The sequence below is a fragment of the Cenococcum geophilum genome (assembly GCF_001692895.1).
Source record: "Cenococcum geophilum 1.58 unplaced genomic scaffold K441scaffold_104, whole genome shotgun sequence".
NCBI classification, from domain to species: domain Eukaryota; kingdom Fungi; phylum Ascomycota; class Dothideomycetes; order Gloniales; family Gloniaceae; genus Cenococcum; species Cenococcum geophilum.
This window is the reverse complement of record NW_027137662.1, coordinates 145,156-162,534: the sequence shown is the minus strand read 5'-3', so window position 1 is coordinate 162,534 and position 17,379 is coordinate 145,156. Positions and strand designations below refer to the sequence as shown.

General features: G+C 34.4%; 1 protein-coding gene across 1 annotated transcript; it reads right to left on the bottom strand.

Annotated features, from left to right (window-relative positions):
- Positions 1–16,204: 16,204 nt before the first annotated feature.
- Positions 16,205–16,914, bottom strand: K441DRAFT_671615 (uncharacterized protein). The gene has a single exon (XM_067650444.1). It carries the CDS (start codon positions 16,622–16,624, stop codon positions 16,406–16,408), a length of 219 nt encoding a protein of 72 aa, XP_067496420.1. The 5' UTR covers positions 16,625–16,914; the 3' UTR covers positions 16,205–16,405.
- Between the last annotated feature and the right edge of the window lie 465 nt (positions 16,915–17,379).

Sequence of the window (17,379 nt, the reverse complement as noted above, 5' to 3'; positions counted from 1 at the left end):
ACGAGGACCTAAAGCTAGAGAAAGGAGAGGGACGGAACCGCCGCTTAAAGTTTTATAAGATCCTCTAGTTACGTAACCACAATCTACCGTACTCTACTAGCTTTCTGCCGTATTCTGCCATATTCTACTAGTACTGTAATATTACCCCCCCCCTCCTCCGAAAAAGCCTGCCCTTAGGCTTTATATATCCGTATTATACCTATAGGGCATTCTTATCTTTATGCTCTATAGGTAACCTATTATCCTTACTATACTAGCATTCTATCTACTTATCTAAGTACTTTAGCGGTCTAGGTTCGTTAGGGTAACGGCTATAGAACTCTTATAACTTATAGGGACTACCTATAAAATTCTATATAGGGTACTAGGTAGGATCCAGGTCATATCCTTTCTAACTTATACGGTACTTTAGTATTCCCCTTATAAGTTTATAGGCTAGTATTTCTTTAATTTCCTATTTATTATCGCTGTTAACTTAAATTAGTAGGGGCGGTTTATTCTTTTATCTAGGTAATAGGTTATTTATAGCTTTCTATAACTTATCTGGTAAGAAGATAGGGTAGACCTTAATTAAATCCGGGAGCTTTACTTTATATAAGTTGCCTCTCTTCTTAAGGACCTTATATGGTCCTACTATCTAATAGTCTAGCTTATAGCTAGGCCGTTCTATCTTCTAGTTCTTTATTATAACCTAAACCTTATCACCTATAGTAAAGTTAGGCTTACGTCTATATTTATTTGCCTACTATTCTATTAATTTCTAGGCCTTTTCTAGGTTTATATAGGCTACTTTCTAGACTTCTTTTAAGTGTTTATTATAATACCGTACTTCCTTATAAGATAGTTTTTCGCATATAGTCTATAGCCCTTCTAGTCTTTTCTAGTTAAAGCTTATCTAGGATAAATACTCTATTTCTAGCTAAATAGATACAAAACCTATAGAGTTATGGGGTAGGGTAGCCTAGGCGTAGTCTATTAGAGGTAGTAGTTCGGCCTAATTATCCTAAAAATAGTTAATAAAGGGTTAGAGTCTCTAGTCTAAATACTAGTTTATAATCTCTATCTAACTATCTATTTAGGGGTAGTATACTATAGAAAGCTTTAGCTTAATACCTAGGATCCGGGTAAACTTGTTCTAGAAAGCTAATATAAACTATAGCCTATAGTTAAATACGATAGTATCTAGTAATCTATAAATTTAGTAGACGTAGTAGATATATAGTTAGGCCGCCTCTTTAGTATTAATATTCTTATAATAAGGGATTAAAAACAGGCTCTTACTAAAGCGGTTAACTATAACTATAGTTATATTATATCCGTTACGGTCTATAGATAGCTTATGGAAGTCTATAGAGATATACTATTAGGGGCACTCTAGTATTAGGAGTAGTTTTAATAGTCCTAGGGTCTTATCTCGTGGAATTATAGACCTATAGTAGTCGTTATAGTTTTATACGTAGCAATTAATATCTATAACTATTCTAGGCCAGTAGTAATAGTTGCCAATAATCTTACGGGTCTTATTTTTTCTAGGGTAGGCCATAAAGATCTAAGTATACGCTTTAGTAATAAGTTAAGTTTATAAGTTCTATTCCTTAGCTACTACTAGCCGTTCCTTATACTTTAGTAGTCTATTTTTAAGGGACCATAAGCTAGTAACGCCCTTACCTTTTTATAGTACTCCTATAATAAAGGGACTATATAATTTACTTGCAGTATTTTATTAATAAGGTTAAGTTCTATAGTATTAGCAAGGCATATCTCGGCCTTTGTAGGGTCTATATTTAGTTCTACCTATATTTAGGGGTTAAGGTACTTTAGTTATAATAGTATCTAGGTCTATAATATAATCTTTACGGCTATCTTGTTATCTATATCCTATTTAGGCATTATAAGAGTATCTATACGTTAGGGAAAAAATTTACTAGCATTTTATTTTACTTTTTTGCCATTTTAGCATTTTCTAGCATTTCTAGCATTTTCTAGCATTTAGTAGTCAAATGCGGCATCTAAAACCAAGTACTAGCACTTAGCCGCTAAATGCGACATCTATAACTAAGTACTAGCGCTTAGCTGCTAAATATGGCATTTATAACTAAGTACTAGCATTTAGCTGCTAAATACGGCATTTATAATTAAGTCTTAGTATTTAGCTACTAAGTGCTAACTATAAGATTATTAAGCATATATAAAAGTATAAATTTTAAATTTTATATATACTTTATTAATATTAGTAAGTATATATAAAAGTATAAAAGTATAAATTTATATATACTTTATTAATATTAGTAAGCATATATAAAAGTATAATTTTATAATTTTAATAATTTCAATAAAATTTATATTTTATATATACTTTGTTAATAAATATTAAAGTTACTACCCCTATAAAAATCTCGCTAAGGCTCTATATTACGAAAAAATTTACTAGTATCTTAAGTTAGGTTTATGCCAATCTAGTAATTTTAGCATTTAGCCGCATTTAGTTGCATTTTACGGCTATATGCTATACCACCAATAATAATGCTGCAATTTGCGGCTAAACGCTGCCTTAATAATAATAGTACTGTAAGCTGCAGCTTGTTATAGTACAAGCCGCTTATTACAGTACGAGCCGCTTATTATAGTACAAGCCGACTATTACGGTATGAGCTGACTATTATAGTACGAGCTAACTGTTAAGGTACGAGGTAAAAGTATATAATTAATATCGCGTAAAGATCTATATAGGAGGTAAGGTAGTATATATACGCGTCGCTTAGGGGTTAGGTCCGTGCTTATACATACGTATACGCTTATAAGCTAAATTATAACAACGCGTATTAATCCCGTAATATAGCTTAATGCTCTCTTAGAAATAATACTAGAAATATTTTAGTTGACTAAGTTTACTATATACGCTATACTATTACTTATAAGTTACTAGAAGACATATCCCTTGGCCCGCGTATACGCCACTATATAATTGTAACAGGTTTTGCTATATAGTAACTATATATAGTATTCGGAACTATCTATAGTTATATTATACTCTTATAATTATTACCAGCATTAGATAGTCTTAGTGTCTTCCTTTTTACCTTAGCCTGCTTTTAAGCTTAAATTAGTTTTCTCCTTATATACCGACTTCTGCAGTAATAACGTAAATTTAGTTAACTTTAACATCCTCTACTTAATACTTAACTTCCGATTGGCTATAATAGTACTATAGTAGACGAGCTTAGTTTATCCTCGTTGATCTATCTAAGTAAATAGTTACTTTACCTCCAAGAGCTTATAGCTTAGCTTAACCATAATAGTGTAATTTACGCGCTATAGGTTAATAGATAGCCTAATTAATACGAAGGTACAAAGTAGGATCTACTTAGAGTTATTAGTATTAAAGGTTTGCCTAGCCTCGGCCTTCTTAATATTAAATATACCGGCTATATATTAGAGCACCTTATCTTTACTATATTTTTTATATAGCCTATTAAACTAATAAGCCAGTATAAGAGGTAAGTAAGTAGTAATAATAATCTTATATAGTAAACCATCTGTCCGTTTTTAATATAAATATAATTATAGATTTTTTTTTGCTTTAAAGAACTTTATATTCTATTAAAAATAGCGGTTAAGCATATTAGTAAACTCCTTACTAAGCGGGTTAGTAGTCTACTTAGCGACAATTAGGTCCTTAAGTGTACAACTCTAAGTTTTTAGGTATTTATTATCGGACTTAATTATAATAGGGGCTTACTAGTCCTAGTATTAGATAACCTAGGCTACGCTTACTATCGTTTTCGCGTTAGTATATAACTTGGCTTAGGTAAGTTATAGTATCTTAGGTTTAGTATTTAGATTACTACTATCTTCCTCCTATATAGCTAGAAGTTCCTTATATTAGAGCCTCTACTCTATCCTTACTTAGCCCTCTATAGCTATAATTATAGCCGCCTTAGTATTATTAGAGTTAGCCTATAATATAACTAATTTAAAATAGCTGTTCTTTAGGATAAGCTTTTACTAGTTAAACTAGAGTATTAACTCCCCTCTATATATCTAAAATATTAGAATAACTATGCGGAAAAATATAGCTAGTTCGTCGAATTTCCTATCCGTTACTACTTTAGCTAGGTTAGTCTTCGTATCCTTATAAAGATAGTTAAATTCCTTCTTCTTTAGCTAGATGTTTTCTTCTTTAAGCTTAAGCAGTACTTTAAACTCCGTTCCCTTTAGCTTATCTACTTCCTACTTAGGCCTCTTTAATCCTGCTATAATAAACTATATTAGTTATATTAGGTTCCCGTTATTAGGCGTGCTAGATACACCCTATATAGTAGGGCTATAATTATACGTAATGCGGTACTCCTTAACTATATCCTAAATAAACAATATTAAGACCCTACCGGTCGCGTCTAGGTGGCATTTATCCTAAAGGATATACCTAACCTATATTGCACTATTTAATACCTAATACGATCTAGGGGTTTAGCTAGTTAGGTATTTCTATATACTAGTTTATATAGTAATAAACTCGCGTATTAGTTGTATAGTAATATAATTTTGTGTAGTAATTAGAAGGAATTAGGTTAAGTGTTTTAGTGCTAATAGTTCCGTTATATTAGGGGTAGGGCGATAATTATTCTTAAACCTGGCTTTACCCTATAGGTATAATAGTAAAGTCTTACTAACTAAATATATATTATTGTTATTCTCCTATTATTTCTTATTAGTCTACTTAAGAGCCTTATAGATTTATAGCTATTCGTTCTTTTTTAGTTTACTAAATATTTTAACTTTATTATAGCTAGGGGCGAGAATTATAATCCGGGGCGGGTTAGGGCGCTTTATAATTACGCTATCTCGTAATATTATACTTACGTCCTTTAGGAATCCTAGTAGGCCCAGGTTTAGCGTAAGGATAACTAAGTAGCCTCGCTATAGGTCTATAGGGTATAGCTTCTTAGAGTTATCTTCGCAGTAGTATATAATTAGCTGCTTTACTGCCTATAGGCATTTTATATCTAGTAGATACATCTTAGATAGATAGTAAGTTACGTCCCTAATAGCTTAGGCCTTTTAAATATCTATTACGTTCTAATAATAACAGTAGTTTATTAGCTATTAAGTAATTATTTATATAGTCTTGCCCGCGCTAGGTTCGTCTATATAGATACCGCCTCCTTTAATTATCCTCTCTTACTTAAATACCTAAGCTATATATACTAGTTAGTATAGGCTAAATTTAAAGCCTAATGCGAGGCCCTAATTAGGGAGTTCGATTAGGGCGGTCTTAGAGAGTACTTTTAATAAGACGAGTAGGAAATACTTTAGAGTAAGTAGAAGATCCGCCTCCGTTACGTACGCTAGTGCGCTATCTAGGTTATCCTTCCCGGCCTTATAGAGCTAGGCTAGGAAATTTTACTAATTAAGTTCTTCCTCTACGTCTATATCTTAGTTATAATTATTAACTAAATCCTTGTCTTAGTCGCTATTATTAACTAAATCCTTATCTTTATCTCTACTCTCTACGTCTTTAGAGTTAGTATAATATAGGAACTGATTATTATATCCACCGGCATATTACGGTAATTTACTATCCTCTGCGGTAATATCTTAAGGGGTATTAACGGTTAGTAATGCGGTAGTAGGGTCGCCTATTATATCGTTAGGCTAGTATATACCTATAGGTTCGGTAATAGATTACAGCGATTTACCGTTATCTACGGCAATTTCTCTAGTACTACTATTACTTATTAATATAGGCTTATAGGTAGATAGGTTATATCTTCCCTTCGCTAATTACCTTCTACGCATAACCGGCTTACTATTACTATTTTCTATAAGGGTGCCTACTACTAATTCTAGTTAAGGGCGCTTCCTACGTCTATTTAGGTTAGCCTTATAACTATTTAACTTCCTAGGCACGGCTAGCTTACTTTCATTATCCTCCGCTAGGGCACTTATTACTAATCTTAGTTAAGGCCACTTATTATATCTACCTAATTTAGTCTTACTATTATCTAATTTCTTATATCTAATAGGCTCGCCCTTACTATCTTCCTTAGAGCTATATACTACTAATCCTAAATAACTCCGCTTCTTACCTTCTCCTAGTTTACTCTTACCGCTAGCCTTATATAACGTTAGGACTTACTAGCTATCTTTTACGCTACGTCTATCGCGTCTAGGCGTCTTAGATTTAATAGCTAGCAGTATATTATTACTAGTAGCAACTTAGGAGTTTAAGCTAGGAGGCGAGAATAAAGCTACAAGTACGGCCTCCTTTATACTATTTTTTGCTATTTCGCTAAGAGCTATAATAAGTATACCCTCCGACCATATTATAAGGTTTTTATATCTCTACGGTAATATATAGATATTCTTTTTAGGCGGACCGTTAATATTAAGCTCTATATAGGCTTATAGTTCCTCCTATAGCTTACCTAGAGCTATATATAGGTTTCCGCTTATTAGATATAAGACTTAGACTACCCTAACTATTAACTTACCCGTTAAGCCTATAGATTGGATTTTAATCTTAATATCTCCTATATTAATTATATTACTTACCGCTAGGGTTACTAGCTAAGGCGAAGGGATACTAGGTAGTAGGTTTATAGTAACGTCTATAGGCTATATTACATATAGTAGCTAAGGTAGCATCGTCTTATCTTATACTTTAGTCTTTTAGGGTAACGTATATTTATATAGAGGTAGGTTTTTTAATATATTAGAGGTACTTAGTACTCTCCTTACGCGATTAGAATAAGCACTTCCTACAATTTTTGGGATTACCCATAGTTTCTAATCCGGTAGAGTATTAGTAAATTATAGAAGTTACTTATAAAACCCCTTAACGTATCCTTCTTTTATTATTATAGAGTTATCGCAATATATTACGTGCTTAGGCTTAACTTTAATCGCAACATCTTTAACCCTCTCTTTTAGTCTATTATAGTTTTTAATAGTTATTCCAAAGCCTTAGGTAATATCTACATCTTTAGTTAGCTTTAGGTTCGCCTTATACCACGTATCTAGCTTTACCTATAGTTACGTTATTATTAAGTCGCTTATTTAGTTAGGTACGTATAATATTACGGTATATATATTAAGTAGAAGGTAACTATTAAAGTAGGACGGCTTTATACGGTAGCTAACTAGCGATATACTAGTATAACTCTAATATTAGACGTAGTTAGAGGTTAGTTATTAAAGAGATAAAAGGTAGAGTAAGTAAGGTAAATAAAGGAGAGGTAAAGCGGTAGATCTTATAATTACCTATACGTACCCGTATAGAGGTAAAATTAGCTATTATTTACTACTACTAGTTAGGGTAAATATAGCTAGACTTAGTGCTATATAGTTAAATAAGGGTATAATTATATAACTTATAAGGACTACCCTACCTAGCCTATTTAGGGCTAGGTAGCGGTTTAGTACTACTAAACTCTTATAGTTTTTAATATAAGTAATTTATTAAGTGCCTATAGAGGGGTAACTAGTTATTATAGTATAGTAGAATACGGAAGGTTATAGGCGTTACTATATTTCTTATTATTAATAAAGTTAGTATATATACGCGCCGCTAGAGTTAGAGGGCTAGCCTACGTTTATGCGTACGAGCTCTATTACTGCGAAGTATTTACTATATAATAGGTAGTATTTCCAGTAGACGGTAACGTATTATACTTATTATAGGCGTTACTATATTTCTTATTATTATATAAAGTTAGTAGATATACACGCTACTAGAGTTAGAGGGCTAGCCTATATCTATATATATAGACTCTATTACTATAAAGTGCTTAGTATATAATAGGGAGTACATCTAGTAGATGGTAACGTATTATACTTATTTTATAATTACTAGTATTATTATTATACTACTAGGTAGTACTTAAGGGCCTATAAGGTAAGTCTATCCGGAATAATAATTATCTAGTATATAGGATGCTTCTATATCCGTACCTAAATATCTAGTACTTATTTAAACGTATATCTACTATAAAAGGTAGTAGGAGGTTTTATATCTTATATTATAAGTTTATATAATTAATAGTATTTTATAGTATTTTATAGCATATTAGGGCATATTAGGGTATTTTAGGATAGTAGATATATTATATATACCTAGCATCTAGCCGCTTAGCAATATTAACTTATCTTACTATTTATCTATTTAGTATTATATAAGAGGTTAGTATTCTACTATAGTATTTACTGCGTTAGAGTCTCTTATATTTAATATCTCTATTTTAGATCTATTTAAAATTATATATAGTTTTATAATATCCCGCTCCCTACCTAGTACTCTAGTAAGAGATTATTTAGCTAATAATACCTTTTCTCTTACTAATTAAGGGAGGAAAAGGCTTATACTTTCTAGCAGTAGTAGGCTATACTTATTAGTAATATTTTTAATAGATTATAGTATTTAAGTTTTCGTTTACCTATAACGTAATTAGTCTACCTATAGTAAAGTACTTTTACTTTACTACTTACTTCTCTTTTCCCTTACCCTTCTATATATTTATATACTTATATTATAAACTATAAGAGCTTAATAGTACTAGACTATCGCCTAGCCTATATTAAGAGATAGGCTAGATAGGGTAGTCCCCGTAACTTATACTATACTACATCTTCCTCTATAGGTTAGTCTTATTACTATAGATTTACCTTTATACGCGTTTAACCTATAGAGTATATAACCGTATATATTGCCGCCAAGGCCTTATATATATAATTTTATTAGGGCGTGCCTTATTTCCTTATCTTTACTAGTTAACCTAACTCTACTAACTACCCTCCCTTACTCCTACCCTACTAGTATCTACCTCTATAACTAGTGCCTTTATAGATCTATCTAGGCTATAGAGCCTTATAATATAGTAAGTTAGCTGCCTTATCTTTAACCTTAGCTATATAATAGAGAATCTATATTTACTAATATATTTATATAAACTACCGCTTAATATAACCTGCCACTAAAATAGACCTACCCACTAATTATTTTATAACTCGCGATATTAACTATATCTATAACCACAAAAAGTTTACTAAGGGCGTTATAATTTTAAGATTGCCTTAACTATAGTGGCTATAGGCTCTAGTATCTCGCAAGGCAATGATAAGGGCCCTATACTTAATAAGCCTCTTCTTCTAGAGCTTAGTAGTCTATACCTCTTAGCTAATAACACTTTAAAATACTATCTCTATCTATCTACCGGCTATATATGCGCTAATTATCCTCTTAAGAAAGCTTCTTAACTTTATTGCGGCTATAGTAAGGCCGGTTATCTTAAAGCCAACTGCCTTAACCCTATATATAATAATTATAGGGAAGCCAGTTATCTTAAGAGTAACTATCCTTATATAACGTGTAACTAATATAGTACTATAGGTCATAGAAAGCGAGACTATCCCTAGCTATTAGATAAGAAGAAGCGGACTTACCTAAACTATAACTCCCTAGACTATTAAACTATCTTCTATAGTTAGGTATATAAAAACTACGGAGTTATGGGGTATAATATTAATAATTATATAAGTAGGCCTACTTTAATTTAGGCGATAAACGCTGTAACCGCTCTAGGCAAGGTAGATGTACTAGGTACTACCGCTTTAAGTATAGCTACTACCTCTCTGTCGCCTAAACCCCTTAATATAGTCGGCTTCTATCTAGTAGTAGATAGCCTAGTAGATAATCTAGACACCTACATAGAGGATAGCAATTCTATAATGGCCGAACCTTTAAATGCACTCTAGCTTCTAAGTAATAACTACCTTATAGTTTAGTTTATTACGCAAATTATTAAAGAGTATATTATAGTATATAGTATTATATTCTAGGTATTTTATAAGGCTAGTAGAATACCTACTTACCGTTTATATAAGATAGCGTCTATCTAATTTACGGATGCTAATATCGCTAGCAACGTTAAGGTTAGTACTATTAATGCTACTTCTCTAGTTACTTAACAACTATTATATCTAACCACGCTTAAGTATCTTACTTACATTCTCCCGCAAGATGCTATAACCCTATAACTTTACTATATTAGGTTTATTGCCGCCTTTAATAAACTCGTACTAGGTACGCGCACGCTGCTTAGTAAGTACTTCTTTATTAATAGGGACTTCGGCCTATTTACGCTACAAATCTATAAAGCCTAGGATATGCTATTAAATAATTCTACGGTTATTATCCACTTCTTTATACTAGGCACTAAATAGCTTAATAGTTATATCGTGAGCCTAAACGCGAGCCTATAATAGTAGAGCGTTAATAATCCTTTAGGTTGCTAGTAGAAGAACTATAATATAAATGTCTAGCCTAGTATATAGCTCTTAGTAGAGGACTAACCATCGTACAAAATCCCCGCGAGGTATTAGTTTAATAGTATTCTTAAGTATTTTGCGGTCTAGTTCTATACCGCAGTTATAAGCCTTAAGGTTGTTAACTAGAACCCCTAGGTACCTACTATTATTTATCTTATTACCTTCCTAGGTAGCGCAAACTAAGTCTACTACGCTGCCATCCAAATAGTTAATAGTCTTACCCTTCGCACTAACTCTATTATTAATATTTTATTTCTAGGTAAAGACGTAGATAGTTAGGCTAGCTAGAAAGGAGTTATTATTAATACTACTCCCTTTAGCTCCGGCTATAACTACTATACTTTTATCTTTTAACTATAGGTAGGTTATAAGTTTATACTAAATCCTATATTTACTCTAGAGCATATCCTAAGCAGCGATAACTTTATAATAGTTAATAACCTAAGTAAGGCCCTAATTACGGTATAGGGTATTAAATATCTTATAACTAAGCGTATCCCTAAGGTTAGAATCTCCCAAGAGATTAATACTCTACGCCACCTATAGTAAGGAGGCGATAGTTTCTATATTAAGCGCTAAATTACGCTATCTAATAACTTTATAGATCTCTCGCGTATTAATTACTTTAACTATAATATTGCTAAGTAGAGGAAGAACTTGGTTAATAATGCCCTTAAGGCCGTCTTACCGCTACTTAATAAAGAGTAAATAGGTGCCTATACTACGCTTAAATATATAATAATAATAATAATAATAATTCATTGCTTAACGTCCGATTCGGATCCCTATTGGGCCCACGCAGACTACTCCTTATATACATATGGGGAGAAAACTCTATTTGAGAAAACCCCGTAATCTATCTCCCCGCCTTTTAGGACTCGCCTATAGGGCGCCTGCGAGGCGCCTGCGAGTCACCTGTGGTGCTCCTACTACCTTACTTTTTAACCTCCTTAGGAACCACTGCTGCCGTAATAAGCCTACGGACGCGCTAGTATCGCAAACTTTACTCTACTGCTATAGAGTTATTAGGGGGCACCCGTTACTCACCCCCCTACCTTTTATTACTATTTCCTTTATAACCCGGAACTGGTTTAGTATATTTTAGCTAATAAGCCACTAGGTAACCGCCTTAAGGCCTTTTTATATTAAGAGCAGTGTCTTATAGTTCTCTATACTAGCTACTAAGAGCATTACTTCTTGGTTAGTATATAAGGGGCATAGCAGTATTACGTGCTTTAGTGTCTATCTTAGCCAGCTATATTTGCATCTTAGGCTACCTACTAGGACACCCACCTAGTAGAGCCAGTCTTTTAGTCCTATTACTCCTGTTCTTAAGAGTATTACTATTATATTTTCTACCTTTGTTAGGCCTTTTTAGAGCCCTAGAGTATTTACCCCCTATAGCGTTAACTATACTACAGCTTAGGTTCTTTTTGCCTTAGTTAACCTCTATACCTTTAACTCCCATATACCTTTCTAGCGTTGGTCCAGCTAGTATTATATTACGGTAGTTAGTTTCCCGGCGTTCTTTTATACTTTACTTTAGCTCTTTTCTCTCTCTTATTGTTGTCCTTACTAGCCTCTTACGCGTTTTTCTTTCTCCTCTATATAGGCCTGGGCCCTAAAGCAGCACCATTCTTCTTCTGCTTTCTTTACCTGTTTCTCTAATATATCTTCCCTACTTTAGGGTTATTGGTTTGTTCTCCTATAAGGCGCCCTAAGGTCCCTCTATAGTTTATTTAGGCGTGTCTTAATATACTTTATAACATTAAAGTTGCGTTCCTTTTGCGCCCTTTATATTGCAGCGGCTTCAATATATAGTTATAGGGGGGGAATATTAGCTTCCTTCTTAAGCAGTGCTGTGGCCGTTCGCTTATATCCGCCTATTATACTCTAAAGGCAGGCTATTTAGACCTTTTAGAGTGGTTTAAGGAGCGATTTGGGGGGGCCTTTCTCAGATTCTCCAATGGCCTAAATACTGGACCTATACGTCATGGTTGGCCGGACAACTGCTGTGTATAGTAGGCGTAACCTCTAGAAGCATAGGCCCTATATAGAACGCTTAAATATATAATAGGCGGTATTTTACTAATCTAAGGCCCTAGTAATATTAGGAAATTAACCTTTCTAACTATTTTAGTATAATACTAGTATTAACTTAGGTTACCCTAATAGGATCCTACTAGAATCTAGGTCTTATTACCGCTTAATTACCAACTATATATACTAGCTAAGACAATTAATAATATACTTATAGAGGACTACGAGGCACTAATTACGTAAGGCCGTCTCGCTAAATTTCCTATTATCCTTCGCCGTTATATACGCTTAATGGAAACTAAGGTCTATATACGGGATGCCGTTATATAGTAAATAGCGATAGGTATTAATACTCGTCTTAAGTATTTTAAGAAATAGGATAACTATGCTATAATTAACAAGGACGCATCTATACTAAATATAGCATTCCTGCTCTACCGTACGTTTAAGGCTAGTAATACCACCAGCTTTAATAAGCGGTTATAGGTTATAGATTTATCTAAAGGTTAGTAGCTGTTACACCTTATAGGTGTCCTAGATAGTAACGGAAACCTATATTCTATTATAGACCCTAATATAACTAAATACGTTAAATTCCGCCAATACTTGTATTAATTTATACTTAATAATAATATAACGTAAGATAATAAGATGGGAATAACACTTGCGGCTAATATAGTTATTATAGACCTGGCTAAGAAGGCTAATATTATTCTTATAATACCTAATATAGTCTTGCAGACCTATATATATTCTATTAGCGCTATATATATAGTTTTCTATAATAAGGCTAAAAAGGCGTCTAAGCTAGGTAGTCTTACTAGATTTACCTAAAGTAGACTATATTTAATCTAGAGAGGTCTATAAATCTAGACTAGTAACCCTATACCTTAGGTTCTCCTTAGTAATATATACTAACTAAAACTAATCCTTAATCCCAATTTTAATAATCTATTCTACTATTAAAAATCTATCTCCCTTTATACGCGTCTCCTTGCGGCTAGTATAGATATAGTATAGTTCTTACTGTAATATTAATTTGTTAAAGATATTATATATCTCGTAAATGCTGTTTTACCGCACGGCTAGCTTTAGATAAGCCTAATAGTTAAGGACCAAGAGTAGTTAAAGCTGGCGGCGAGCTTTTTTAAAGATGTGCTGCGCTATAACCACCCTATCGCGTTTCTTACCATTAATAGTACTATATAGGTAAATAAGTTTAGCTAATTAATGTATAACCTAGTCTACGCTTAACGCGTATTCTAGGTAGCTATAGCGCTAATAGACTTTAGATTTAAGCTATTAGAGGTTAGCCTTACCGTTTTGTATATAGCTTAACTTGCCATCTACTCTATGGCGCTATATACGCTTAAAGAATAGTACTACGCCTAGTAAGATGGTAGTAAGTAGCGGGAATTTACGCCAGTAGTTAGCGAGATTAAGGTCTTTACTGTTAACGGTATCTAAGGCGGCTAGGTAGAGTTATTAGTATATAATATAATAGTTGCCGGTCCGCTAAAATTTGTCTAGGATATAGCAAGGAACCTTTTTATAATTACTAGACTATAAGCGGGCCTTATTATTGTTAGTAGTCCCTAGGTAGTCTATAATTATTATACTAGTAATAAGACCTTTATAAATACCACGTACTATAAAATTAAGAAGTAGTATAAGGATAATAAGGTATTTATTAACCTTAAGAATCCTAAGTTGAAAGAGAACTTCTAGCAACTTATCGCCCTATTTAACGTTAATAAAACTATATAGTATATCTACCGCTAGCGTATAGCCGATTATACGCCCATTTCGTATAGTATAGACGTTAACTTTAATATTGCTATCCCTAACTTCGCGGGTATAATAAATATTAGCGGTACTAGTAATTATACCGAAGCGTAGAACGAGGCCGATAGAGAGGGCGCTAATAATAACGGCTAGGACGGTACCGGTAATAATAGTAAGAATAATAATAATAGAGAGGATATTAGTGGTGTTAGAATATAAGGAGAGTAGTAAGAACGGATATTATAGACTTTATTAGTAGTAAGACCCTTAAATAGGGACACTAGATAGAAGTTAAGAGCGGCAGTAGCTATAGGCCTTTAGTATTTATAATTTTGCTATAGTATTAGATAAAATACGGTATATTATAATATTATATATTATAGCTAAATAGAATAGACTTTCAATAATTATAATCTCTAAAATAGATAAGCGTATTATAATAAAGACGGCTTAATTTATAAAGTCTAGTAACCCTAATTTATATCCCTTATAGGCTAGCGGTTAATTAATACTAATCTATAATCTAGATTTTAAGTACTTAACTAGTTAGATTATAGTCTAGATATCTCGCTAATAACTATAACTAGTTAGCTAGCTACGAGCTTTAGCCTTTATAGCTAACTAACTGCGTTAAGTAGATTGCTCGCTGTTCGCTAACTATTAGGCTATTAGCTAGCTGTTCTAATTAGGTAAGTAGTATAGCTAGCGGAGCCTTTAGTAGAGCCTCTAACCTAGTTTTAGCGCGTACCATATTTAACTAAGGGTTTACTAATCTATAATAATTCTAGCTTAAAGCTAGACTCTATAATTAATTTCCCTAGCTACTAAAGCTTTACTAGGGGCTTAGTATAGAGCTCTACTAAAGGTTCTACTAGGAGCTCTACTAGAGAGGCTCTATAAAGCTCCCTTAAAGCTCTATATAAAGCTCTACTAAGACTTTATATAGAGCTCTATAGAAACTCTATATAGAGCTCTATGGAAACTCTATATAGAGCTCTATGGAAACTCTATATAGAGCTCTATTGAAGTTCTATACGGAGCTCTACTAAAGCTCTATACTAAAGCTCTATATAGAGCTCTACTAAAAGCTTTAACTTACCACTAAATCTTACTACTAAGGGAGAGCAGTAAGAGAAAAGATACTAGAATAGTAGAAAAATAACTGGCAGTAGAATAAGAATAAAGGAAAATACTATACTAGGATCTATAAGGGGAGCCATTCCTTTTCTCTTAAAGCCCCTAAGGATAAATATCCTAAAAGGCTATAATTGGCTTTCTTCTAGCTAAAGCTAGGAAAAGGCTATTTTAAATCCTTTACTAAAGTAATAGGAGAGGATAAAGAAAGTAGATGCTTTAGGGAATGTAGAGCATTACAAACCCCTAGGTACCTACTACTAGACTGTAACCTATATGTTACGGAAGTAGGCACGAGCTGGAATACAATGTACTAAACAGAGTAGTAATTAAAGAAGGCTACGTACGCGTAACTATGCGTGGTTAATACAAAGACATTTGGATAAAGAAGAAGATTCTTCGTGTACCAGGTTGGGTATAAATAGGGGTTGTAGGGGAACGTGCGTAGGTGTCTCGGGACGAATATAAGCACGGGTTAAGAACGTCAAAACGCGCAGGGACGTGAGAGCGTGTGAGTCCCGTAACAGTACCCCCCCCTTACTTCCGAGCTCCTGCGAGGTGTGTCGTGTCATATATACCAGAAAAAAACCCAATACGGGAAAAAAAAAAAATTTTATTAGCCTTCTCCGCCCTTCTACGTCCTCCGTTGCACAGGCTCCTCCAGTTCAGTCCTTCTATGTTTAATCGTTAGGCCACTGACTTGTCAGGCCTAAAGCATAGCCCAGCTTCCGTCGCCAGCTATACTCCTGTTCTCGCCGCTTGGAGACGTATTGCTGAAGCTTATATAGTCCCTTTCTCGCTTCTAGCAGCTCTACGGCCTTCCCTTCTTATACTCCAGGTCCCCCTAAAAAATTACCCCAATTTTTGGTCCAAAATGGGCGTTTTAGGCAGTATTTATCGGCCTAAACGGTAGTATAGTACGGTGTTCGTGGTCGTGGCAAGGCATATTCTTAGCAGGTTCTTGTTGATGCGGTGCAGTATTCATATCGTAGGCAGGTTCTTATCGGTAGCAGTACGGTGCTAGCGTTAGGTTCGGGTTCCGTAGGTATATCGGCACGGGATCTTATCAGATTTGGGTAGCAGTACGGTACTAGCAACGTGTTCGGGTTAGGTTGTAGGCTTATCGGCACAACGGGTTATTGGGTTTGTTTCGCAGGCATAGCGGCGCAAGGTCTTGTTGGTACGTAGGGCAGTGCGTGTAGGTCGGTAGGACAGTAGTAAGATACCAGCTTCCGTGTTCGTGTTCGTGTTCGTGTAGCAGTAGGATGCGAGCCATTAGGTCAAACTGAGGGGCAGTAACGTGCCTGTTCGTAAGCGGTAGCAGTAGGGTGTAAGCCATCGAGGTCGCAGGCGTATTGGCGCGGTGTTTTATTATCAGGTCCGTATGCAAATTGGCGCGGAGACTTGTCGTACCAGTTTAGAACCCCAGCGTCCTAGTCTACCCGCAGCCAGTAGCTCCTGTATCTACCCCGTAGGCGTAGAAAGGCATACTCCGCGACTAGTAGCCCACAGGCCCGCTAGGTATAGAAAAGGGATCCAAATGTAGTGTTACGGAAGTGGGTATAAGCTGGAATACAATATACTAAACAGGGTAGTAATTAAAGAAGGCTACGTACGCGTAACTATGCGTGGTTGATACAAAGATATTTGGATAAAGAAGAAGATTCTTCGTGTGCCAGGTTGGGTATAAATAGGGGTTGTAGGGGAACGTGCGTAGGTGTCTCGGGACGAACGTGAGCACGGGTCAAGAACGTTAAAACGCGCAGGGACGTGAGAGCGTGTGAGTCCCGTGACACTATATAGGGAAGAAAGAAGAGAAATGTAGAAGAAACTAGGCTCTTCTCTCTCTCTAAAGAAGCTATTTTGCATACAAAAAGGAAGAGAGGCGCTTTTTCTATTTCTAAGTAGGACAGAGATAGCTATTAGAAAGTGGCTAATAACAGCAGGATCTATAGGAGGTAACTCCTACTAGGCTCCTAGTAAAGAGATATTAGTAAGTAAAAGGTCAGAAATAAATTACAAAAGGTCAGGGATAGGCGTTAGGACTTCTTATTTCTTATAGTTTTCTACCGTTTTCTTATTCCCTAGTAGTTG